The following is a 27896-nucleotide window of genomic DNA, read 5'->3' as shown; positions in this document are numbered from 1 at the left end:
ACAGCACCAAGACTGCCCTCATCGCCACCACAGACGACATCAGGTGCCAGCAAGACAACGGCGAAACATCAGCCCTCATCCTTCTGGACCTGTCAGCCGCCTTCGACACGGTCTGCCACCGCACACTAAGGACACGCCTCCAAGAAGCCGGAATCCAGGAGAAGGTCCTGGACTGGACCACGTCCTTCCTCTCCGGCAGACCCCAGAGGGTCCGCCTCCCGCCCTTCCGATCCGAAGCCTCAAACATCATCTGCGGCGTACCTCAGGGCTCATCCCTCAGCCCAACCCTGTTCAACGTCTACATTGCCCCCCTCGCACAGGTGGTCCGCCAGCACGACCTGAACATCATCTCCTACGCCGACGACACCCAGCTCGTCCTCTCCCTCACCAAGGACCCGCACACCGCCAAAACCAACCTCCACGAGGGAATGAAGACCATCGCCGAGTGGATGAGAAGCAGCCGTCTGAAACTGAACTCAGACAAGATGGAAGTCCTCATCCTAGGTACCACCCCTATTGTGTGGGACGACTCCTGGTGGCCGACCATACTGGGAGCAGCTCCTACACCCACGAACCACGCACGCAACCTAGGATTCATCCTCGACTCCTCCCTCTCCATGTCAAAGCAGGTCAACGCAGTCTCCTCCTCTTGCTACAACACCCTCCACATGCTTCGCAGGATCTACAAGTGGATCCCGACCGAAACAAGAAGAACAGTGACCCAAGCCCTCGTCAGCAGCAGGCTGTACTACGGCAACGCACTCTACACAAACACCTGCGGCAACTACAACGCACCCAAAACGCTTCCGCCCGACTGATCCTCAACGTCCCCACCCCCCCCCCGCAGTCACATCACCCCTCACCTGAGAGACCTACACTGGCTCCCCATCAACAAGAGGATCACCTTTAAGCTCCTCACCCATGCACACAAGGCACTCCACAACACCGGACCAGCCTACCTGAATGACAGACTCAACTTCTACACCCCCGCCCGCCAGTTCCGCTCCGCCAGCCTCGCCCTTGCCGCCGTCCCGCGCATCCAACGAACAACGTCCGGCGGCAGATCCTTCTCCTTCCTCACCGCCAAGACCTGGAACACCCTCCCCACCCATCTGCAGCAGACCCAAGATCTGCTCACCTTCAGAAGGCTCCTCAAGACCTGGCTCTTCGAACAATAGCAGCACCCCCCCTCAGCGCCTTGAGACCCTTATCGGTGAGTAGCATGCTTTGCAAGTTGATTGACTGATTGATTGATTGGTCGCAACCACCTTAGGGGCACCCTGAAGTCGGCGCAGGTGAGCAGCGCTGTATCATAAGCCATGGTCACTACCTCCTGCACCTTGCCCGCCCCCCTAGGTGTCCACCTCCCACCCCTCTCCAGAAACTAAACCGACTAAACCTACCCTATTCCCTATCTCCCCCTGACCCACCAGACTGCTCCTCAATACCCTCAACTCATTCTTATAGACCAAACTACCTCTGCCAACAGCCCTGTCCCTGGCCACCGCTAACAGCCCCGTTCGCAGCGTCTAGCCGCCCCGTCCCCCAAGCTACATAATAACCCACCACAAAAGACACGATCCTCACTAACCACACTATCATCCCAGTTAGAATGCCTTCCACCTCGACATCCTCACCCAACCCACTATCCTCACCTTACATAAAACGGCATGGCCATAACTCGTTCTCGATCACCCTCCCCCCCAACCTTTCACCGAAATAAAAAAAAAACCTCAAACATAAACTGATCAGACAATTCCCTGAATCCCTCTTTGCTGACTTATACCATTGTTCCGCTATAGGCCAAATAAAAATGGACCTCATATTTCACACAATTAGGCCAGCCTACTGGATATGATAAACTTGTCCTTCTCCACAGCCATTATACCCATAAGATGGAAGCAAGCCTGGGTGACTCCCATCATAAAAAAACCCACGCTAGACCCTACCCTACCTGAAAACTTTAGACCTATATCACTCCTCCCCTGGCCAGCAAAAGTAGCGGAAGCCCATGTCAATTCCATCCTGACCAACTATTTGATATCCAATTCCATTCTGGATAGGTCCCAACATGGTTTCCGCGCTGGCCACAGCACTGAGACAGCTCTTCCAAGTGTGACAGAACATCTCCGTACCATATTAGACTCTGGGGGGGACGGCAGCACTGATTCTTTTAGATCTCAGTGCTGCCTTCGATACGGTGTCACATGAGATTTTGCTGTCGAGGCTGGAGGGGATAGGAATAACAGGGCAGGCTCTCAAGTGGTTCAAAGCTTTCCTTTCTGGCAGATCCTTCAGAGTTTCCACCCCTCCTTTTCTATCTAAAGAGTACCCCATTGAACAGGGTGTGCCCCAGGGGTCAGCTCTGAGCCCTACCCTGTTCAATGTCTACGTTCAACCCCTGGCAGAAATAGCCAGGAGACATGGTCTCTCACTAGTGACCTACGCCGACGATACCCAGCTGGTGGTGGCACTGGACAACGAAGGCGGTCATAGTGCACAAAATTTCAAACGGACGCTTATTGACATCACCAGCTGAATGACGGCGAATTATCTCCAGCTAAACGCCGGTAAAACGGAGGTGTTACTGGTGGGCAAAGAAACAACTGCCTGGGGAAACAACTGGTGGCCAGAAACACTCGGCCAACCTCCTGAGTGCAAAGGCCATGTAAGAAACCTGGGAGTTTGGGTGGACGCCGCCCTGACCTTTACCCATCATACTAAAAAGGTGGCAGCTACCTGCTTTGGTATATTACGCAATCTTAGACCGATTTTAAAGTTTTTTGACCACCAAACCCGCCAAATTGTAGTACAGTCGGCAATTCTGTCAAGACTGGACTACGCTAGCTCCCTCTTGTTAGGGACAAATGTAGCAGAGAAAGCTAGACTCCAACGAGTTCAGAACGCTGCTGCCAGAGCGCTAACTGGTGTCCCACGCTATAAGTCAGTGTCCACGGTTCTTACGAAACTCCATTGGCTTCCTGTGGAAAAAAGGATCCACTATAAAACCCTCTGTCTTGCATTTAAAATCCTTAAAACTGCCCCCCCCCCATGCTATGTCCACTTCTCACATCGTACGTCCCCCGACGCACGCTACGTTCAGAAGGACAGAACTTGGCAGTAGTGCCCCGCTTCAAACTAACAAGAATGGGCGGTCGGTCATTTACATACCTCGCTGCAAGACTCTGGAATGGACTCCCTATTCAAATTCGAAGAATCGAGGAGCTATTACCCTTCCAGAAAGCCATAAAAACCTACCTCTTTTGTTAATGTACAATTGCCTCATTATGACAGCACAAACACCTTCTACCTGTACATCTTCCTGCAGCTAGCGCTGGGACGCCCCTTGGCTGGGGCAGCCGTGCGCGTTACAAGTTAATTTAACATTAACATTAACATTTAACATATCCTCCCTGAGAGAAAAAGGCCAAATAACCAAAACCACCAAGACAACCCATAGCTGCAAACTTTCATTCTACGCCCCCTCCCACCTGCCACACTGCGGGATCACCTCAGTGACCATCTACTCTAGCGGCACAGCACTGATTCAAGCCAACAATGCCAACCTTGAGGCTTTTGATCTCCTCTTCCCCTCGATATCTTCAATTACAACTCCTTTGAATGCCTAACCGCCAACATCAAAACCACCAACAATAATCTAGTGCACTGCCACCTCCTGTACCATCCCCCAGGCAAACCCGTCACGTTCACGGAACACCTATCAGACCTAATCGCTCACTGTTCTCTTCGAGATACCAACAACCTCATTCTAGGCGTTCTCAACCTCCACTGGAATGATAAGAACAGTGTTCCAGTACAAAATCTAAATGAACTACTCCATACCAACAACCTCACCCAGCACTGCTCAAAAGAAACCCACAACAAAGGAGCAATCCTGGATGCCATCATCGCCCAACACAACACAATCACTATAGATCACATCCTTCTGGTCGACTGGTCAGATCATCACCTTATCCTATTCCACCTCACTCAACAGATCATGTCTCATCCCTCCATCTCAGAACCCCCCACATGGTCGAGAATCATATTGCAGATCAACACAGCTGATTCAAAAGAGAAAATATCCTCCTCCTGCCCATCTCCCCGGAAGGCCTCTCAACTGAAGAACTCACATCCCACTACAATGTTACCATGTCCTCCATCCTAGACAAACTAGCCCCCTTGAAACTGAAAAAACCCAGGAACATCCCCTCCAGATCCTGGTTCAACAAGAACATTAACGAGGAAAGAAGGCAACTCAGAGCCACAGACCGTCTCTGGAGAAAGAATCCCTCCTCCAACAATTGCGAAGAACTCAGATCAGCAAGAAGAAAGTACAAACAACATATCAATAATGAAAAATCCAACTTTTTCTGTACCGTGCTGGACAAGGCCATAAACAGACCAAGGGAACTCTTTGACATCATCAAAAAACAAATGTCCAAGCCAGCTACTTCCCATGTCCAGCCCTCTAAAGCCTTATGTGACAACTTCGCCAACTTCTTTAACGAAAAAATCACCAAGATCGAACTTTCACTGGACATCAACCTCCATCCCCCCGGCAAAGACTGCTCTCCAACAATCGAAACTACCTTGAGAGGGCGACCGCCAATTACCTGGTCTTCCTTCGACCCCATCCCAGAATCTGAGATCCTCAATTTATTCTCCTCCTCCAAGCCCTCATCTCACAACCTCAACCCCATACCCGCTCAAATGGCTAAAGAGCTGAAACTCACCCTAGCATCACTTTGGTGCGAAATCATAAACCGCTCCCTAAAAACTGGCGTCATACCAGATTGCCTCAAAGTCGGCCAAGTCACGCCTCTTCTGAAGAAACCAGGTTTAGACTTTACAGACCTGAATCATTTCAGACCTGTCTCCAATCTCCCCTTCTTAGCCAAAATCCTAGAAAAATGTGTTCTCCGTCAACTGAACAAACATATTGACAACATTAATTTGCTAGACCATCACCAATCAGGCTTTAGAAAAGGCTGCAGCACCGAAACTGCAATCCTTAACATCATGGACGACATCCTCGACTCAGACCACTGCTGTCTACTCATCCTCTTAAACTTGTCGGCAGCCTTTTGACACTGTAGACCACAGTCTTCTCATTAAAGCTCTCAAAGAGCGGGAAGGTGCAGACGAAGTGGTCCTTCAATGGTTCTCTTCCTTCTTTCAAAACCGCTCCCAAAGAGTAAAAAAATCAAATCCTTTGCTTCTGACCTCCTCCCCGTAAACAGAGGTGTCCCTCAAGGATCCGTTCTCTCCACTTAACTGTTCAACATATATATGGAACCCCTCACCTCCATTCTGAAAAAAGCGAACATCCCTTTCCATCTATATGCAGATGACAAACAGATCTACTTGGAAACCTCCTCCTTTAACGACATTCTAAGACTTAACAACACTCTCAGAGAAGTCTAAGAATGGCTATCAACGAACCGCCTTAAACTCAATCAGGGAAAAACCGAGATCCTCCTCATCTCCAACAAGGAAGAAAATCCGCGAATCGTTGAATGGTTGAAAGCAATTGATGCCCTCAACGGAAATCTCACCCAGGCAAGCTCGGTCAAATCACTGGGAATCACCCTTGACCACAAACTATCCATGACCAATCACATCAAGAACTAGGCCAAGAGCACCTTCCTCAATCTGAAGCTCCTCAACAAAATCAAACCCCACATCCCTCCTATGACCTCAAACAAGCCACCCAATCTCTAGTGCTGTCCAGACTGGATTATGGGAACGTAGTCCTCTCCGGTACAGCTCTCTCCCACATAGCCCCACTCAAAACTACCCTCAATGCAGCAGCCAGGATGGTCACCGAAATAAAAAAATTTGACCATATATCTCCCCCACTCAGAGATCTAAAATGGCTCCCAGTGGAAATGCGGGCCAGCTTCAGAACTGCCTGCCTCACACACAAAGACCTGCACACAAGGAAACCGGAATACCTAGCCTCCAAACTCAAGAAAGCCGGTCAGTCAAGAAGCCTCAGGAGTTCCAACTCCCTCCTACTCATCCCCCTGAAAACGCGTAAACAAAAAACTGCATCCCGCTCTTTTGCAGGCAACACGCAGAAAATCTGGAATTCCATCCCAGTCGACATCAGAACTACACCCTCCTTTCCACAATTCAAAAGCCTCCTAAAAGCCCTTTACCTCAACCGCACCTTCCCGAACTCAATTACGTGACTCACACGCCTCCACCTGGCAGGCACCTGACATCGCATTCCCATTGGGCAGCCATCCGACATTGCGCACCCACTACCTACCTCATGCCCTCTCCCCGAACACTCAGTCCTTGGTTCGGCACCCTAAGAGAAAATTCCAGCGTAAGACTTGCTGTCCCTAGGCATTGAGATTACCTCTTGACCCCTCTACCTCAATGATACACCTCGGATCCCTTGACATCTCTACCTCAATGATGCACCGCAGACGTTCAGCAGAACTGTAATTTTTGAACACTTTTGTATTTGTCTACCTTGCCACTATCCTGTATTTGTCTTCTCTACATCCTGTTGTAAAGCGCTCCGATACCCTTGGGTCTGGCCAGCGCTATACAAAACCTCTCAAATAAGAACATTTAAAAGATCAATTTGTTATTATGACATGTTGCTATGCACAGGATTCTCTATTATATAACCTGATACTAAATGTCGACATCAGTATTTGTGTTATGTACTTAACGCTGTTCTTGTGCAAAGCCCTGTCGGGCGTTCTTTGGCTGTTGACAATAACATTTTGCTGTGAAAAAACACATTGACTTTAAGTTGACTATTAAAGTACGCAACAAAAAACTTTAAACAGCACTTACTTGGCTTGCTTGATTTTGTGGGAATTGTGAGCTCTTTTGTTTCTTTCATAGATATCTTCTTTCCCGCTATTTCATTGTAGATAGCTGAAAGGTACTCCTCAGGAAGATCTTTGCTGTCATTTATGCCCCTGTTCATCTTAATGTACTGTTCTTTAGTCATTTTGTTCTTAACCTGAAACCCAGTAACATGCAATCAAATGAACCCAATGCACACAAGAATGCATATTCTAATTTAAAACAGCTTGAGCCTAGACATACTTTTAAAACAACCTTTTTTTTTATTATTATGCAACTATAACATTTTACTATACCACCAAATTATGTCTGCTTCCTTTGTTTCATATTTGGGTGCCCCCGTCTTTTCCACTGTAATGCAATTCTCCTTTTAGGTAATGTCAACCCTAGTTCTACTACTTAGAACAGTGCACAGTGGCCTTTGTCACGGAAATCTTTAACTTTGAAGAATTAGAGGCTAATGCGATCTTGATGTTGTAAATATAGAAAGCAATGTACTTTCTTTGGGTACAACATTGGTATTAGTTAAATATGTTAGGGCATCATGACATCTATAGTCACTATAACTATACATTTATGGCAAACAGAGTTTTCTGATGCGTTTGTAAAGAAATGTACCCAACACGTTTGGCCACATATTATACTACTTCAGGAGGATGTATACTCATGCTGCACTGTGCCAATTTCAAATAAAGATTATATTTCTACACAACTTCCCATAATATGACAGGCCATCAAACAAGTTGCACACACCGACAAATCGACTCAGAGACTGTAGAGGTATGTATGCTATTCCTATTAGGATACGAGTACCTATGAGAACCTAAAGTGGAAATGGGTTTATTATTGTGTAGCCATATCAATTTACTGTCCCTTGAGTACATCTGGATTGTAAAATTTAATAAAATGACAGAATCAAATCATAAAGTGGGACCAGGCCTTTCTTTGGACTCTGGTTGAATAAGCTAATCAGCACACTAGAGACATTTTGATGCAAGTGTTGCTAAGATCAGAATCCAACTGTAGCTTTCAATAACAAGGAATAGTAAGGAGCACTTTGAAGAATCTATAGATTCAGGGTTGCAGATATTGATGATGGTAGTTATCTTAGCAGAATGTACTAATGTCATAGGTCAAGCTATTATAAAGTCAAGCTGCTCTGCAAGCAATAATGTAGAATCGTCAACAAATTAATGACTGTGTACACTGCTTTAATCATTATTATTTCATGGGTGTGAAGTTGTATTGTCTGAGAAGATGTTTCATCTGCATGGCATGATTATTAAGCAGCACTGCAACTGAATGTGTTAATTAGCATAAATAATGCAGTTGAATGAATGAATGAGGGGTATTTATGTAGCGCGAACAGCTACTCAGAATTGTGTCTCGGTACTGCCAATGAGGAGCTAGAGATGAGTGAGTGAGATAAAATATTATAGGCTAAACAGGTAGGCTGTTAGGGATTTGTAGAAGGAGGATTCAGTTTCTGTGCTTCTGAGTTGAAAGGGGAGGTTGTTCCAGGTTTTGGCAATGCATCTCTAAAAACGAGGTCCCATCTTTTCAAGTTTTAAAAAAAATGGGAGATTGCTATGAGGTGGGCCTGACTGGAACGTAAATATCTGCTACGCCGGTACTCAATGCTTCTTTTGTTCAGATAACTGGAACTGGTATCATACAGGGCCTGTGGGTTACAGTGAGTGCTTTAAAGACGATCCTTTTATTGACAGGGAGCCGGTGTACTTTGGTAAGGTAGGGTGAAATGGGGGTACTGATGAGCAGTGTGGTAAGGGTGGTATAATGGGTTTAAGATTTATTTAATTTCAAAAGATGATTTAACTAAAACCTAGATTACAGACCAATACTATTATTCACTTCCTTTTAATAATTACGACAATACGATCAAATTGGAGTCACCATTGAAACATTTGGCTTATAAACCAAAATGACAAGGCATAGACTAGTCAGTAGAATCTGAAGAAAAGGTGTGTAAAAAAAGCAAAACCTTTTAAGATTGCAAAAAATTACCCAGGGAACTAGTGTGATCAATAAGAGGATTGTTATATATGTTCAAGTGCGGCTGGCCTACAGAATCTGAATAGAGTTTGTACAGGAAGATATGCAGGAGCAGACTATACGGAATAATTTATTAGAAGTACTAGGAGGTGGCTTCTGTTCTGCCTGAAGCTGACAACATTCTGACAAATAGGAAATCTGACAGGGAAAAGCATATGGTAAAACACTAGATTAACTTTTTGAAGAAGGAGACGGTGCACAATCCAAAAACCTTTGATACCAAATGAAACGTGTGGGCGCAATCACAAAAACAATCAGAAATGTAAAATTGCAACTTAAAAGTAACCTCATAAATGTGGTCCAAATACAGGTTTGAATATTTCAGGGTGACAAAAAGTGGGTTTTCCTTTTAAGCAGATTGATTATTCAGATTCATATTGTGCCTTAACACATGGTCACACAAAGTGTATATGCAAAAATTGACTAAGACTGGATAGGGAGAAAAACTAAATCATGTTACTGGGGAAGGCCTCAACAACCGACTGGTTTTGTAACTTGAATTCATAGACTCTCCACTTTAACCAGTGATAAAAGAATACAACATAGGCATGGAATTATCAATTCTGCCTACGACCAACTGCGTGGGCTAAGTGATTTTTCTCAATTATTTCAAAATACCCAGAAAACTGACATCTTCACAGTGATGACCTCCAGGAATGACTATTGCAATAGCCTTTATATAGACCTCCCTAACAAATCAACCCCAAAACATCAACGGGCCCAGAGTAACTATGCCTGAAACCTGTTCAATCTGAAATGTTTCCAGGCAATCTCACCTGCGCTAAGGTCCCTCCACTAGCTCCTAGTGAAGGAAATATCAAATTTCATACCTCTATGCCTCCTTCACAAAGTTCTTTATTGTGGCTATCAAACTACTTAACCAAGCAGTCCGTTCCTTAGCTCCCATTAGAACACTAAGATCTGCATCTCACAACTTATTGCCCATTTGAATAAGTCGTTTTTAGGTAGGATTCTTTGTGTGCAAGAATCTTCTCTATAAAATTTGCATCTAAAACTCAAATCAGACCATTTCAGATTCAGAAAATTGCGAAAAATAATTTGTTCAGAAAATGGTAAGGATAGCTTTCATTGCTTCATGTGCCCTATTTCTTCTGATCTTGTTGGTTATATGCCAAAAACCAGACTATACCAACCTCCGAAGCCAGCTCCCTCACTATAATCTTGTTCCAAGTCTTTTTTTATCATCAGTTATTCGTTTATATAGCCATTGGGGCTTGTTATCGATCATATCTTTTGCCGCACCACCGAACCACTGTATATTATCCTAAAGTCCCCCTAGGCAACATAGGTGGTGGATAGGTATTAGCATGTTACAAGAAATGCAATGAAAAAATTGGAATTGGCCTTCTTAGAAAACAAATTTTACTGCTGCTATCTTCCGTGAATGGAGTCTGTCCTTTTATTTAACCATAAACAAGGTAACGCATCGAATCTCTCAGATAGTCTCATCTTAGAAATGTTGTTATTTCTTAACAGAACACTTTAACAGTTAAAGCTAGATCTAGGTCACTCACAGGAGCGTTCAGGAACATAAACTGCCCCAAACATGTTACTGCAAATAACCATCTCTGGTATCTCGAGAACCTTAAGAGCTAAACCTTCTGAAGCTAAACTCTTGACATCTGTTTTCACTCACTAGTGGCTCTCTAGGCAAACCCCCCCCCCCCTATACATCGAGAAAACACTGTCTCTTTTCTTGGCACATAGAACAAGTTTGACTAGCTTATCAGTCACGAATTTAATGCAAATACCCAATAATTCATATTCCTATTGTAAAAACAAGTAGGCCATCTTGTCTAAGTATGTGCCTGACATGTACATTTCGTAGACACGGCTCAGGAGAAATTATTATTTTTATGCCAACTGCATCATGATGTTGTGGCTGACAATACAAAGCAATATTAGCCATTAATCCTGGGCAGAGGTTTTTGGCCACCAGGACCGTAGAAATGTAAACTGCAATGACTGAAAGAGAAGTGGCTAAGAAATATTACACCGGCCATATTCACATGAATTACTGCCGCAGTTGTAATGTTGGATATGACTCTTCAGAAGAATACCTGGCAGAACTCTGTACTTGGAATCTGAGGGGACAAATAATACCAAGCACTGGCAAAGACAATAGGTCTATCCTATAGGACAGCTATTGGCTTTATCAATTTTTTTTAGCCTATTTTGTACAGCAGCACACCCAGGTTCCCAGTAGCACTGAGGTGACCTCAACTTGGGGTGGGCAGGGGTGGATTAGATCCAGTTCCCTTTCAATGTAACCAGAGTACGCACGAGGCACCGTGAACATTTGGGTGGAGTGCCCAGATGGGGAGCTAGTGAATAACGATCAGCGATCATCTCGCCTAACACTTTCACTCCTGCTGCCTAAAGAAAGTATCAGAAGTTGCAGACGAGAAGAGAACAGTTAAAAAAGAGGCTGGAGACTAACTGTAGGGCGGAAGTAACACAAACGGCGCATTTGCCCAGTTACGCACTTGACAATATGCTTCTGCAAGACAATAAGCAAGGGGCAACAGAATTTTCTTTTTTTTTGTCTCAAGAGCATTCTCATTCAGGAGAGGCTTTAAGGCTGGGACCTGAAGAGCCTATCCGAATGGAAGGACAACTAGAAGGGCAGAAAATTCCTAGCACTGCTTGAACCTTGGTCATAAAATGGTGGGTATCCTACTTTGAAAAGAGTGGTCTTACAGTTGAAATGATGTGTATATTAATTTTGTCACAGATATAATGTAGGCCTGTGTGCTGCATACCCTCACATTGTGCTGCACACTACTCCATCTGAGTGTTAATTAATTTGTTAATTTATGTGCATTAAATAGTGCAGGTCAGCAGGTCCTGGATCTGTCGCAGCTGTGTGGGGAGGGTGTTCCATGTCTTAGAGGCGAGGTAGGAGAAGGATCTGCCACTGTTGGAGGTCCTGTGGATGCATGGGCTGGTGGCGAGGGCGAGGTCGAGGTCGGTGGAGCGAAGCTGGCGGTCAGGATGTAGAAGGTGAGACATTTGTTGAGGTATGCTGGTCTGGCGTCGTGTAGTGCTTTGTGGGCGTGGGTGAGGAGCTTGAAGGTGATCTTCTTGTTCTTAGCGTTTGTGGACCTCACAGCAGCCTTTGACTGCGTGATCCATAGTAAACTCTGGTCAATATTAGAAGATAATGGGGTTGATGTACAGATTACTTTTTTAAATGTTTTTATATTGATGCAAAGGCTTGAGTACATTGTGGTTTACAGGGCGAGTGCTCAGACCCGTTTTTAATAAGAAAAGAAGTCAGGAAGGGATGTGTCCTGGCCCCTTTTATTTTTAACCTTTATATAAATGGTTTGGGTGAGGCACTCCTGCAAGGAAATCAAGACTTTCCCCAAGTAGCTGAACGCCCAATACCAGCACTTTTATACGCAGACGATGCGGTATTGATGTCCCATACACAAGTAGGCCTTCAGAGGGTTCTAGATACTTTTTCTAGTTTAATGGAAGACCTAGGATTAAGACACAACACCTCAAAGATCATTATTATGTGGTGCGGCCACGGTAGTAAGAAGTGCAAGGATATGTTTGTGGCAGGACAGAAAATCGGGGTCACAAAGAGATTTTCATATCTCGGAATTCTCTTTGACCAAAATGATACCTGGGCACAAGCAGTTTCTGACAAAAAATTAGTGTTATTATTATCTACAAATGCCCTGACTAACTTTGCTAAAAAAAACTAGGTAGAAGACCACCAGTTGAAATCATCAAGAGCTATAAAGCAAAGTGTGTCTCCTCAGTGGTTTGTGGGGCAGGGGTCTGGAGATTTGCTGACCTGCTTCCTATTCAAAGGGCTGAAAATTATTTTTTAAGATGCATTCTATCTGTCCAGAATAGTACTTCATCAACAATCTGTTACGCAGAGCTGGGTCTTCCCTTTATTTCTGATCTAATAAAACTCAAACCAGTTCTCCTATGGCACAGGCTCTGGACCAGGGATGAAACAAAGTTAAATCAAGATATCATGATAGATACTTTAAAACTAGAAGGGGCCCTGAAGATACCATGGCTGAGATATGTCAGTCAAGAGTTTCCTACAATATTTAGGTCACCCAAAATATGTTAATAATCCAAGAACTATTGACTTAAAAGGAACTGAAAAAGGAGGCTTTGAGGCATCTGGATACTATCGGAGTATCCTCAGAGACTATAAAGCCGACCGTTATGCACAATCAGTTGATTTTAACTACTTTTAATATTCAACAATATTTAACTATTGTACCAGGTGTTTATGATAGATTTGTAATGACTAGACTTAGGCTGGGGGTTTTTCATAGACTTGTCACTATCCCCAAAATTAACAATTGGGCAGAAGATCTTGATCTGTGTACCTGTGACAATCATTGAGCACAATCCACGTCACATGTTTTTTGTAAATTTTATCAAGATGCGTGGAAAGTCTGTTTATTAACAATTTTGAAATCATTGGGGCTTCGGCAATGCCGACCGGCTTTTCTTGTATTTTAATGTCTGGACAACGTGCACAATGTTTTTAGGATTTTAACTTTTTTTAAACGAGTCTTGAGATAAAGGAAATGTATGTCAATGTAATCCTTTTTTATGTGTAACTTGAAACATGATCGATCTCACTATGTACAATACTTGCTATGATTTATGGTTGAGATTACAAAAACAACAATTGATGGACAGAATGCAGAACAATGTCATACATTCACCCCAGTACAGAGATCTGGGCCTAAATCCATCGTTTTTTGCACTCCACACCACCACAGTTCAGACATGGCCATATGCAAATCAGCCTTGACCCTGTGCCTCATGGGAACAGCCCAGCCCGAACTGCCAAGTCATGTCTTCCCTGGACCGGAATCAAGCATCCTAGGACAAGTTTCTGGGTATCAGCCGGCATCAGCCAGGATAGCTTGACTCCAGTGGTGTGGAGAGCACGGGAATCACGTCTGAGCATACCCGTCCCACTCGCGTTGACAAATGCAAAAACCACAATTGCTGGACAGAATGCAGAACAATGGCATACATTCACCCCAGTACAGAGATCTGAGCCTAAATCCATCGTTTTTTTGCACTCCACACCACCCCAGTTCAGACATGGCCATATGCAAATCAGCCTTGACCCTGTGCCTCATTGGAACAGTCCAGCCCGAACTGCCAAGCCATGTCTTCCCTGGACCGGAATCAACCATCCTAGGAACGGTGTTCTGGCTATCAGCCGTCTTCAGCCAGGATAGCTTGACACCAGTGGCGTAGTGAGCACAGAACCAATATCTGAGCATACCCTTCCCACATAGGTTGAAAAGCAAAACACACAAGATGATGGATGGAATGTTGCACAATGGCAAAACATTCACCCCCAGTCACAGATCTGGGTTTAATCCATCGTTATTTTGCTCACCAAGCCACCCCAGTTCAGACATAGCCATATCATAGCCAATCACCAGGCTGCATACAGTTTTCTTATGTCACTGATTTGTGACAATTATAATGCACATTAGTGATGCGCCTCTTCTGCGGGGTTAAAATACCTAATTTGGATCCTCCAGTAGCTACAAGCTACCGTCTCTCTACTGGTGTATCATGATACAAGTAAGTGAAAAGATGATTCATGTAGAGTTGCAACCACACCTAGGTTAAGACGCACTGTTGGACATCCACTAGTTGGGGTTCCATCACACAAATGAGATAGAACCCACACTTCTTGATGTTGCAGGCAGTACCTCGAAGATGGTTGAAAATTGACATTTGGCCATGGGAAGTTTGACCTTAGCCTTCAACATTGTAGACCATCAGCTTCTATCCACACTCTAATTCAGTCCCAAAGCCAGAAGCTTCCTGTGTGGTACCCATTCTCAGCCAGGCATCCAGACCATACAGCTTGCCTTGTTATGCAGTCACCACTGCATTGTCATCAGAAGTCATTTTTGCACTAACCTAAGGATGCCAATCCACGTTAAGTATGTGGTGCATTCCTTTTTGACTATTTCTTTGACCTCTTGATTGTTACTATAAACAGGTGTGCCCCCAGCTTAGCTACTATGATACAGCTGCAAGGGCCCTGTCAACGAGAGTCAGGGTAGTCACATCTGGCTATGCCCGTCTGACCATCTTTCAGACTTTGTCGGCTTGTCCTTCTATCGTATCTCCTGAATATCTCATTCTGAGGCATATACGGACATATTGATTGACCTGACATTAACCCAGTGAAGGAATTGATCTATATTGTACTTCCTTTGAAGTATTTGCCTCTCTCGCCCGCTGATGGACTCACCTCATAATGTTTATCCCATCCATTCAGCCCCCTTACACTTGTATCTTGTTTGATCGGGCCTTGCTTGCTTCCCCCTGCCCCCCATGTTGGTGTGCTCTCACCTCAGTATTTACTGCTGTTTCTGTCATGTTGACTGACTTAACTGTAACTTGCAGTGTTCATCAGATTCCTCATATTGTATACACTACCGACTTAGCCCTTGTTATTTGCAGCATACCTGCATTGTATGATGTATACCACAGATTTTATATTCTGTCCTCAGTCTTTTGCTATTATCCTGTCTTGTTGACTGACAAACTTTTTTTGTTGTTCTGTATCTGTACTTTTTGTAAAATACCACGTATTATTTATTCTTTCCACTCAGCTCCTGCTATTTGCACTGAAATTGCTCTGTATAGCGCATACCATAAATGTTATACTTCGTCCACTCAACTCTCCTAGCCCTTGACCTTTGTATGACCAGGCTCTGCTGGACCCCCATGCCAATACGACTCTCACCCCCAGTATTTGCCACTGACATGCCATGTTGAGTTGACTCACCTGCTATCTGCTCTATATTTGCATTATATATCATATACCACAAATTGCATATTCCGCCCACTCACCTCCTCACCCATGCATCTAAATGACCACTAGATACTGGTCTTATGCTCTGTGACAAAGTTTGGATCTAGATAGAAAAGTGACCTCAATGCATTATCATAAGACCTGCTAATTCGGACACTGGAAAGAATCTCCCCAACATCCTTAGGCATTTGTGTACACTCCTGCACCAAGGGGCTTCATTCCTTAAGAAGCCCTAGCTTTTTACCCCATCCCAGCTTCTCACATCATCCAGCATGGATACCACCCTTACCAGAAAGATGAATGCCCTATTATACCCAGCAAGAAGTAACTCATTCTTATAAACTACACTCCCAACCTAACTAAAAATGCCATAAGAACTCAAATAGAGAATCCTAAACCTTAACACGGAAACACTCATTACTGACCCCTACTTCTGACACAAAAGATTACCTACTAAATGACCTCATCTTCTCTACAAATTGATGTGCTGCATATAGGAATGCCATAGCTTCCTCACTCAACACCACCATCAACAAACAAATCCCACATTTGGGCACTACTGTAGTCCATCCTTCCCCTAGCGACACTGTTAGCACTCCCTCTCACCAACACCACTCCAGCATCTCCATCTCACACTCTTCTATAGTCGCAGACACTCCCACCAATAAGATTAACACATCCATCACCTCCTCTCAACCAACTTTTATTAAGTCCCCTTCGGAGAACTCTATAAACGATAGCTCCACAACTGTCATGCTTTGGCTAGCTCTCTACAATACAATGCTTACCCCGGCCTGGATACTCTCAGAAGCCGCTTAACCAACACTATACTTAACAATATAATTTCCTAACTACATTTGATCACGGCTGACATCCTCAACCTAGTTATTATAAGTTCCAGTCTTGAACATAATTGGTTCTCACACAAGACTCACCCCCATATTAAAAAATCTCTAATTCCTAATTACCACTTTGCCTCCATTGCCATCTGCAGACGGTCTCCCATCCTTATTGGAAATCCACTCCTAACCATAACCATTCCTGCAGAACCAATGGGCTAGTCAGACAGTTATCAGGCCATGATATACTTTCCCTATTAGACACCTATAACCATGATTTAGCTGACCTCGCTATACCCTACACAAAAATCAATCACCACCCACCCTCTCAGGACATCCAACCACAACACTAGATTCATAAATAACACAAATCTCAAACAAGTTCCCATCTCACATACACCCATGGCCACTCTCAGAACATCCCTAAAATGTGTGTTACTCAATTGCCAGTCAGCTCTGAAACATGCGACGGACATAGCCGATCTCATACTTAACCTTGACTTGGACATCTTTGTGCTCACTGAAACTGGTGGCTTAGCCTGTATATACAGGCCCACACTTTCTCTAAAACTCTCACACACTCACTCACTGCGTTCCTGAGAATACCTAATGATTAACATCAACACCAATGACAACTCAAGATGTTCTCTTCACACGTTTTACCACCCAATAGGAGATAACCACATGTTCATTGAACAGATCATGGAGATTATCTCCTCCACAAATGATGAACACCACAACCAGATTTTTCTTGGTGACTTTAACATTCATTGGAACAACTCCAATGAACAGTTTCAAATCCTTCCTCAAGGACCTTAACCTTATCAAAAGTGCAATAGCCCAACCCACAACAAAGAGGCCAAACTAGATCGAATCATTGCAAAAGAGAACCTAATACATATTGAATCCATCCTACCTTGTGACTGGACTGGCGCCACGGCCAGGGCGACTGACGCTGGAATCTGGGGACCACGGTTCGATCCCCGGCTCCGGCGGCAGGTTAGCCCAGCACCATGTGACTCTGGGCAATAGCTCGCTTAATCTTCCCGACGGCCCCCAGCGCCTAGAGACCCTTACGGGTGATTGTGCGCTTTACAAATGTGGACTTTACTTTACCACCACTGCATCACCTTCCTTATCTCAGTAAGGGCAACAATCTAAAGGTCAACCTGTGAAAGGCAAACACTGGGTCTGAGATACCCACAACATTAACCCACTCACTATGTCAGCTGTTAGTAATGACATCCTACCCCCCCACCCGCTTCTATGGATAATGCTCTTGACCTCACCGAGCACTATATAACGTCTATGTCCAAAATCATGGATACCCTTGCACCCAAAGAACTAAAAAGAATCCCGACTAAACGAACCAACCACTGGTTCAATTGTGACCTTAATGAGGATTGCCATCACCTCAGAATTGCAGAAAGAGCTTGGCGACATTCCCCTCCTTGTCCAACCTCTAAGTCCTACAATAAAAAAGGAGTGTTTACAATAGGCACATCAGGGACTCTAGAACAACCTACTTCCCACATCAACTAGACACAGCAACTTATCGACCCCAAAAAAAAGGTTCCAAATTATACAAAAACCAGAAGATCCGCAAGAACAACCCTCCTTACTCAGAAAACAAATCACCACCAAATTGCAGGACCTTTGACTCATTCTTCGGTGAGAAAACCACACTAATCTCCAACGATATCCAGAATGCTATGCAACTCCTATCACCACCCCAGATGTTCAGGAAGGCTGCCCGAGAAAATCCCCAGGCTCACCTAAAAATAATGCTGCTTAGTCTAGCTTTAAAACCTTTGAAAAAAATGACATCTTAAACCTTTTTACTTCTCTTAAATACTCCAACCACTTCAACTACCCCCTCCCCTCCAAATTTCTCAATAAATGTATCCACCTCCTACTCCCACTTTGGACCATGATAATCAATGACTCACTCACTCAAGGCATCTTACCTGATTGCCTCAAAAGCGTGCAGATTACTCCTATCCTAAAAAACCCAACTCCGACCAGTCTGATCCCAATAATTACCGCCCAATCTCCAACATCCCTACCTTAGCCTTTGAAAAATTTGTACACTTACAGTTTGCGTTCAGATTGAGCATTTCCAACTCCACAACCAATGTCAATGGGGCTTCCGACCGGGTCATAGCACCAAAACTGCCTTGGTCCACATTGTCGATTATGCCTTTTGCTCACTTGACCAGAATTAATCTTGCTTACATATCCTTCTAGACCCGTCAGCGGGATTCAACAATGTCTATCTTGATACCCTTTTGTACCTTCTTAAATACAAGATGGGTCTCTCCAGGACAGTACTAAAATGGCTCTCCTCTTTGCTCCACAACAGATCTCAGCGCATCCTAATGAACATCCTCTTTTCCGTCAGTCACCAGTGTCGTCGGGCGTGCCCCAAGGCTCTCCTCTCTCCCTGACACTGTTTAACTTATATATGGAGCCCCTAACTAAAATCCTCAAACTTGCACACATTTCCTACCACATGTACGCGAACAATACCCACCTTTATCTGAAAATCTCTTTTCCTGAGACATCAATATCCTCAACAATACCCTGACACAAGCACAACATTGGCTGACCCATGTGGAAATCTCTCCTCGCCTGAGATCAGAGGCAACCCATCCACCTCCATCTTCAGGAAAGACGTACAAACTCTACTTTCTAACAAATTCCTCTCAAATTGAGGAACCTACCTCCCTATTCATATGAGCGACCATTCCCTGCTACTCTCATCATTTATATTTATATTTGTGCATATTGTTCTATTGTTTTTTTTTGAGTGATCAATACCATGTCTGTAAATGATCACCGTTTGTATCACACTGGCCCTTTGTTCCAACTTGCAAAGCGTTCCGTCACCCGTAAGGGACTTGTTTGTGCTATAGAAAACTCGAAATAAATAAATAATAGATACAATTTTTGCAGGGAGATGTAATGCTCCATTCCAATCGGCTGAAGTCAAATCTGGGTGAGCCTTATGCTGATCCTTACATTTTGCACGCCAAGACTAAACAAGGCCACAAGGACAACTACACTGATATGGCACGGTCACTACATAATAAGATACGCTATATCACAGTTGGCATCCACTTTGTGCTGGTGGGGGGGTGGGGTTTCTCCAGTCTCTCCACTGCACCCTCCTAGCTGCTATAAGAGATGATTTAAGAGCATTCACAGTAAATACTGGGTTGAAGATTCAGTTCAGTACTCTGTGGTGGCAACCCTCACACGCGTCAGAGAGTGAGAAACTCAGAAGACAATAATGCACATACTAAAAGACTTGTACACAGCTCTTTCAAAAAAACATTGGCATAGCCAATTGGTCTCGCCTTTTGGGCCTTATAAGTGTATAACCATGCAGCACATTATCAGCCTGTGTCAGAGCAGGGTGATCTTTGGTGCACTACCACAGGTAGTCACTAGAGGTTCCTGGATAGCAATATACAGCGCTGGGTGCACAATGTTGCACTGCCACATGTCGTTACTATAGGTCCCTAGTGAGCCTGACTTCAGCTCTTGGGGCTGCACTACTACAGTCTGAAGGAGAAAACGAAGCCCAGAGTGCTTGCTGCAAGACAGACAGAAGCCAGTGTGTTCCAAGGCTCTTCCCACGATTGACTTACACCTCCGTACACCCCCCAGCCATGTAACTTGTATAACAGCAACTGAAATATTTCACATCAAGGCAAAATCTGTTCTCTTACAAAAGGTATATAGTTGTCCTCATTATCAATTGAAACTTAAAAACATATTCAATCAAATTTGCGACACTCAGCACTAATAACTTGATCTACATTACATATAGGTAAGGAGCAATTAGAAAAATATTTTTTGAAAGCCCATCCAACATATAACAGACGGTGAGTGAGCAGTGGCCATTCAGTAGATTTAAAATTGTTCATTTCGACATCTGTGACCCAATACCAGAGTCCGACGAGGATAGCTCAGATGAGGAATAAAGGAGGGGTTGGGGGTCCGGTAGGGATTGAACTGCCGAAGGGACTACTAGGGAATGTTCAGATTACTATTGACTTCATAACGGCAAAGTATTCGGAAATGTGTAACCTAACTGTACTATGTGATTTTCTGCATTAAGTCATTACTGCCTATATGTTGAATGAATAATATAAAAATAATGAAAAAAAAAATTGTTAATTTCAGAAGTACATTTTATAGAAAAACGCATGTTATAATATTAGAAGCACAGCTTGAAGCGACAAGCTACCCAAATGAGGGATAAAGAATGGATGTGACTAGGATTTGCAAATAATATAAGATTCCTCTGAAATTACCAATAAGCAATAAATCCTCGTTAATTTGTCAATTTCAAAGAATGGAAGTATCCATTTCATATCAAGTTTCAGCATAAGAGGCTATTCTCCAATAACCTTTGCATATCTCTGCTGAGCATGAAAAACAAGATATTACCTCTTAATTATTTATACGAGAATGCAAGAAACCTTCCACGCATGACTAGACCCTAAACTGAATTTTTTAATTTGAGAATAATTATGATTTGTCTGTGCAACAAATTATAAACATAGGTTGTCTAAACATCACTATTGGTATGAAAGTAAAAAGCAGGAAATTGAACACCACACACAGGACCTATCTTCAATAATGTCACTGTGGCTCAACATTTGTAGGGGACGCTGTTCGTAAGTTTATTTATTCACAGATATTTGTAACGCATTTCGTCAATATCTTGCACACAATGGCCAGTAGATGGAGCGCAAGTACAGTACAAGAACATGACCGCGAGCAGGCACATACAAACAGCTCTTTTCAAGCACTCGTGCTTGTGCTGGCATTGGCGCGCACGCTCCCGCAAGGTGGATGCCAGCACACGCACAAGTGCTTGAAAAGAGCTGACCAATTCCTAAAGGTCATCTCCTAAAGTAGTGCATGCGGGCTGCCTAGGCGAGACCTAAAAAGTATCCATCAGTGCCAGAATCTAGGCAATGGTATTTGGGGTTGTACTGAGAGTTTTACCTCATACATCATACTCAGAAACTTGTGGTGGCAAATGCTCTACCCGGCCACCAGACCCTGCTATTGCCTATGATGGAACGATACTGCGAGCAACTTGCAGAATGGAAGAAAGCATGAGAGTATCTCCCATAATTGTGTCGGGCATTTATAGCTGAAGAGTAATGTAAAGTCAGAATCATTTATTGGTATCTGAGGAGGCACTATTGCCTTTGACCCCTAAAAATTACTTTATTAATGCCACCTGTTTAGTATTATTGAACGCACTATTCCAGTTGAAGGGTCAGCTCTAAAGCCACAAAGATCTCATGCGGTGTATCCCAAGGATCATTCCTCAGCCCAACCCTCTTCAACGTCTACATGGCACCAACATCGTCCGATCTTACAACCGCAACATCATCTCCTACGCCGACGACACCCAGCTAATCCTCTCACTCACCCAGGACCACGCCACCACCAAATCCAACCTCCACGAAGGAATGAAGGCCGTCGCCGGATTGATGCAGAACAGTCGCCGGAAACGTAACTCAGATAAGAGAATGGTCATCATCCTAGGCACCATCCCCTCCGTCTGGGACGACTCCTGGTGGCCGCCAGCACTGGGAGCCGCACCAACGCCCACAGACCATGCACGCAACCTGGGATTCATTCTGGACTCATTACTCTCAATGACCCAGCAAGTTAACGCCGTCTCCTCCTCCTGCTTCAACACCCTCCGCATGCTTCGCAAGATCTACAGATGGATCCCCACGAAACCAGGAGAACGGTCACCCAGGCCCTCGTCAGAAGCATACTGGACTACGGCAACGCCCTCTACGTAGGAACTACGGCCAAACTCCAGAAAAGATTACAACGCATACAGAACGCCTCTGCATGCCTCATCCTCGACATCCCCCGCCACTCCCACATCACAGCCCACCTGAGAGACCTGCACTGGCTCCCAGTCTACAAGAGGATCACCTTCAAGCTCCTCACCCACGCCCACAAAGCACTCCACAACACCGGGACCAGCACACCTTAACAAACGACTCACCTTCTACACCCCGAACCGCCAGCTTCGCTCTGCTGACCTCGCAATCGCCATCGCCACCGTGCCACGCATCCACAGGACGTCCACCGGCGGCAGATCGTTCTCCTACCTCTCTGCCAAGACATGGAACACCCTCCCCACCCAACTGTGACAGATCCAGGACCTGCTGACCTTCAGGAGACACCCCAAGACCTGGCTGTGCGAACAGTAGCTGCACCCCTCCCCACACCCCCCCAGCGCCTTGAGACCCTCACGGGTGACTAGAGCGCTTTACAAATGTTGATTGATTGATTGAGAGTAAATCCATTGTTTAAGCTTCCATCTGATTATGAACAGAAAGCATGCACAGTCAAACTGGAAGAGGCACAAAAATGTCTATAGGCAAGGTGCTAGTAAATTATTTGTTATTTCAATGTCCTTTGTCCATCACATCATCTCCCTTCAGCAGCATACATATATCACTATTAAGTATAATCATGGCACTCGCACACTGTTGGTAGCTATAATGGCAATCAATCAATCAATCAATCAATCAATCATAGCATTTGTAAAGCGCACTACATACCCGTGAGGGTCTCAAGGAGCTGGGGGAGGGAGGGGGCTGCTACTGTTCGAAGAGCCAGGTCTTGAGGAGTCTCCTGAAGGTTAGAAGGTCTTCGGTCTGCCGTAGGCGGATGCGGAGCGTGTTCCACGTCTTGGCGGCGAGGTGGGAGAATGATCTGGGCCGGCGGTCTCTCTTCAGGACCTGACATTTGCCTGGTATAATGCCAGCAGGTCTGAATGAAGAACTTTTTTTTTAAATTGTTTAACCAATGCTTATTCTGCTTTTTGAGAATTGGCTAGGAGAAAAGGAGTGCTAAATTGTTATTCTTGGAAAGGACATATGTGCAAACTGCTGCATGTTCCCCATGTACCTCCCAGGACAAAACTGCTTTTGTTTTAGAGCCAAGTATGTTGTGTCTCTAGTGTGAAAAAATAGCGAGTAAAATAAAACCACCGGCAAATAAAATCTCAGGAACTGACATTAAATATGACACAACTATCAGTATACTCTTGTTTGTAGATTTTGATATATTATCATCTAACCAATTAGACTAGAACAGAGAGACAGAAGGAGCAACTATGGAGTTATAAGTCACACACTGGTGAGGATCTGATGGCTGTACAACTACTGAACAGATGTTGAAATATTTAGTTGCAAACAATGTACCAAATAAAAAAACATCTTTAATTTTCACTAAAAAATAGATACCCATATTGACCTCCTTCTAGCCAGATTAATTAGTACTAAAATCCCCTTATGGAAAAACAATTAGGAAATAATGGGAATAGAAACATTAAAGATTTGTTATGAAACGAAAAAGCTTGGCCAGAGCAAAATAATATTTACAACACAAAGATTGAAAGTATGATGTTAAAGTCTAAGCTGAGATCCTATTTAAGGTATCATTCAAATCACATTTACATCTACTAATGAAAAATTACAATAAAGTGGTCCAAAAACAAAAACAAACCTGTGGGCTATGAAGATCTGTCGTCAACATGATAATTGAGTATGCCAAGACATAGGCTGTATCTGCACTAGCAAATAGGGTTTGCCTGAAACATAAAAGGAAGTTATTAACCATAAATGAATGTACTGATTCATAATTAGAGAATAGTGATGTTATATGACCTACCCTTGATTACATTCCAAATATCTGGCAGCAAATTTCTCCATTAGGCGATCAATTTTCTGTGCCTCTCCTGGAAGACGGAAGCCTTCAAGGAACAGACGAAGAGCTGACACAAAATCTTTTCCTGAAAAGTCATGCTGATCCACATATGCATACATGACTTCTTTGTTAAATTTATCATTATCACCAAGAAACTCCCCAACCTGGGTCTAAAAAGTAAAGGATAACATAGGCATATATTATAGCTATTATTCCTAATTCCTAATGAATATTCATAACATAAGTGTTTAATATACTCTTTAAAGTATTTTGACATTACTAGCCAACATGTCCATAATACAATGTTCACTTTCCGTAAATTTCACTTCAACTAACTGGATTATGTTAAGATGCTTGTGCAATATAATTACTCAATGTTGTTAAATTAAGATTGCACCATGGGATACAATACACTGTAAACATCAATGAGAACAGTGAGGCACTGTTAATTTCGAACACAGACAAAACATGTTTTACTCCACTAAGATTTTTAGTGTTACATTGGTGTGTTTGCACAAGCATATATGACACAATGACACACTTTTTATTTGCAGTCAGGGCTACAGGTCAGAAATCAAAACACGATTTTCTTACAGAATCTAGTCTTTCCTCTTGATGCAAGAACTGAGCAATATCTTCTTGTGATGTGCCGAGCATTCCTTGTTCTTGCAAGTACTGGATTCCTCTCTTTGGCTTCTTGTTAAATCTGCAGCAGAAACACAAGATATATTATCCAAGGAACCTAAAGAAAATCAACACAAAGAATAAACAGTATCGAAGATGGACATGGTATTTTGAAAATGATCTATGAAGACCAAAAGTAATGACTCACTTTAAGAAAAAACAAGAAACATGGATAACCAAATTCCTCCAAAAAGGGGCTTGGTGCTGGCAAATGCAAATATCCACTACTGTATTTTCTACATAATTTTTTACGTATCTTATTCCTTTTTAATTTGGGTATAGTCATAGAGATTGGTATACAGAGAATAGGAATGACCCTTTTCTATCCTAACAGGTACAAAATACTTCGCAATGTTTTACACATTCAGATGCAATATTAACCTTTTTTGTACAGAACCATTAACAGACTGAGTAGAAGAGTGTTCCACAAGACTTCATCTACTCCCAAAGAAAAGCACACCTTCTCCCTCTTGTAACTTACGAAAGGATTGTTACTTACCCTGTAAGCATCTGTTCTTCACATGTAAAGCTGTACATTTATGTGTTTTGCATACTCCTGCCATCTAGTGTTGGGTTAGGATGTTTGCAAGCGGTTTTTCATCGAAGAAGTCTTTCGAGTCACGAGGTAAGGTGACTCCTCCTCTTGGTAATAGTGCGCGTGGTCATCAACTCCATTGTTCGATTGTTCTCCCACAAACGAGTGAGAATAGAGTAAGTAAAAAGATGTTCATGCATGTATAATGTGAATGAAAACTGCAACAACCATAGTTTTCTGGGGAGGAGCTAGGGCGCTTGTGAATCTAAAGCTCCACATGCCAAGAACAGATGCTTACAGGGTAAATAACAATCTGTTTGAGGCATGTGTGCTGTAGATACACATGCTTTGCATACACTTTATAGCAGTGCCCTCCAAAAAGCTGTGGCTAACCAGTGGACATTGCAGTTGTTTGAAAAAGTGTTTGTAGCACCGCCTGTCCTACATTAGCTTGTTGGCGTGCTACCACAGCCACACAATAGTGTTTGGTAAATGTGTGTGGTGTAGACCATGTAGCTTCTTTACAAATCTCAGCTATGGGAATGTCACCTAAAAAAGCCATAGATGCTCCTATTTTAAAAGTATAATGTGTGCTAGGAGGTGTGGATAAAGTCCTTTTCACGTTAATATAGCATGTCTGGATACATTTAATGATCCAGCTTTAAATGCTAGATTTTGAAATAGGCTTCCCTTTGTGAGGAGGAGCAAATGCAACACAAATCTGTTTTGTTTTACGAAAATCTTTTCTCCTGTCAATTTAATACATTAAAGCTCTTTTAACATCTAATATATGAAGAGCCCTTTCTGCTACTAAATCTAGTTGAGGAAAGAAACAGGTAGTCCAACCGATTGGTTAATATGAAAAGCAGATACTACCTTTGGAAGGAATTTAAGGTTGGTATGAAGAACCACCTTACCCTTGTGAAACTGGAAGAATGGTTCTTCCAAGGTTAATGCTTGAAGCTCACTCATAAGTCTTAATGAGGGGATAGCAGTTAAGAAAGCAACCTTCCAAGAAAGAAATTGGAGGGGGCAATTATATAAAGGTTCAAAAGGTGAATCCATAAGTCTTGTTGGAACAACATTGACGTTCCATGTAGGTGCAGGAGCGACTTTTGGTGATATCACTATTTTAAGGCCTTCAATAAAAGCCTTCATAACTGGTACTTTGAACAAAGATAAGTGTTGTCTGTTTTGAAGGTAGGTAGCCATGGCTATGGTTAATACAAAAAATAACAATGTATTGTATAGATGCATTTAGTGGGTCAATTGTTATTTCAATAAATAAGAAACTTTTTCCACTTTGCTACATAGCATGCTGTAGAGAAAGGTGGCAGATTTAGATATCCAAATTCTATGACTTTAGGAACCGAATCGCTAGGTTTAGCTCCTTTGGGGAAGCGACCCTTGACCCTCTGGGTAGGTCGCTTCCCCACCACTGCTGTCTCCTGCCTGCCTACCATCTGCTCTGCTCTGCTGTCTGACTCCTCCTGCCTGCGCCGAATCTCCTTCTCGCCTCGCTCCGCTCGAGGCCTTCCCCTGGGACACCTTCCCTGTGTGCCAGTGCCTGCCTGTGCCCCTTCTTCTGTTTTGTGCCCCCGTGTGCCTGTATTGCCCTTTTTTTCCTTCTGTACCCCCGTGTGCGCTGATACCCTTGTCCCCATCGCCGCTGCCCCCCTGTTTTTTTTTTCCGCCACTGCCTCCCGTGCGGCCCAGCCCCCCCGTGCCCATTCGCTGACCTGCCCTCCCACTTCCCAGCGGACCCCTCCTCCCCACACATGGCGGCCGCTGCGCGGTCGCGCCTAAGGCAAGCCCGTCTGCACCCGTCCGCACCAGGGCCGCGCCCAGCGCCAGGACCCCTGGCCCTCCCGCCACCAACAGAGCACGACTCCACTACGACGCTAACACCCTCATTGCGCTCAACAACGGACGGATGCCTACCTGCCACAAAGCTACCCCCAAGCGCACCCACGGCCCCTTCACCTGACGAAACTGCACCTTCACCAGCACCAACGACACCAAAGCACCTACAGAAATGGGACCCAACCGACTGCGCTGCATTCTGCTGAACACCCGCTCCGCACGCAAGCACGCCATCGAGCTCTGGGACCTACTCACCACTGCATCCCCAGACATCGCCTTCCTGACCGAGACCTGGCTGAACGAAACCTCCTCCCCAGACATCGCAGTGGCCATTCCCGACGGATACAAGATCTCCCGCAGAGACCGCGTCAACAGAGCCGTAGGAGGAATCGCCATCGTCCACAAGACACCATCATGGTCTCCACGAACACCGACGACTCCC

At 44.1% G+C, this 27896-nt stretch overlaps 1 protein-coding gene across 1 annotated transcript in view; it reads right to left on the bottom strand.

Annotated features, from left to right (window-relative positions):
• ARFGEF1 (ARF guanine nucleotide exchange factor 1) overlaps positions 1-27896 on the bottom strand; it is a 972411-nt gene that overhangs the window by 410166 nt on the left and 534349 nt on the right. Inside the window, exons 15-18 of the mRNA XM_078687191.1 lie at positions 24967-25078; positions 24337-24542; positions 24172-24256; positions 6820-6991 (exon numbers count right to left, since the gene is read on the bottom strand). Of these exons, the coding sequence (XP_078543317.1) occupies positions 6820-6991; positions 24172-24256; positions 24337-24542; positions 24967-25078 (575 nt within the window). The remainder of the gene's footprint in view (positions 1-6819; positions 6992-24171; positions 24257-24336; positions 24543-24966; positions 25079-27896) is intronic.

Source organism: Lissotriton helveticus, chromosome 4_1 (genome assembly GCF_964261635.1).
Source record: "Lissotriton helveticus chromosome 4_1, aLisHel1.1, whole genome shotgun sequence".
Taxonomy (NCBI): domain Eukaryota; kingdom Metazoa; phylum Chordata; class Amphibia; order Caudata; family Salamandridae; genus Lissotriton; species Lissotriton helveticus.
The sequence above is the reverse complement of the archived record's forward strand: the minus strand, read 5'-3'. Positions and strand labels throughout refer to the sequence as shown.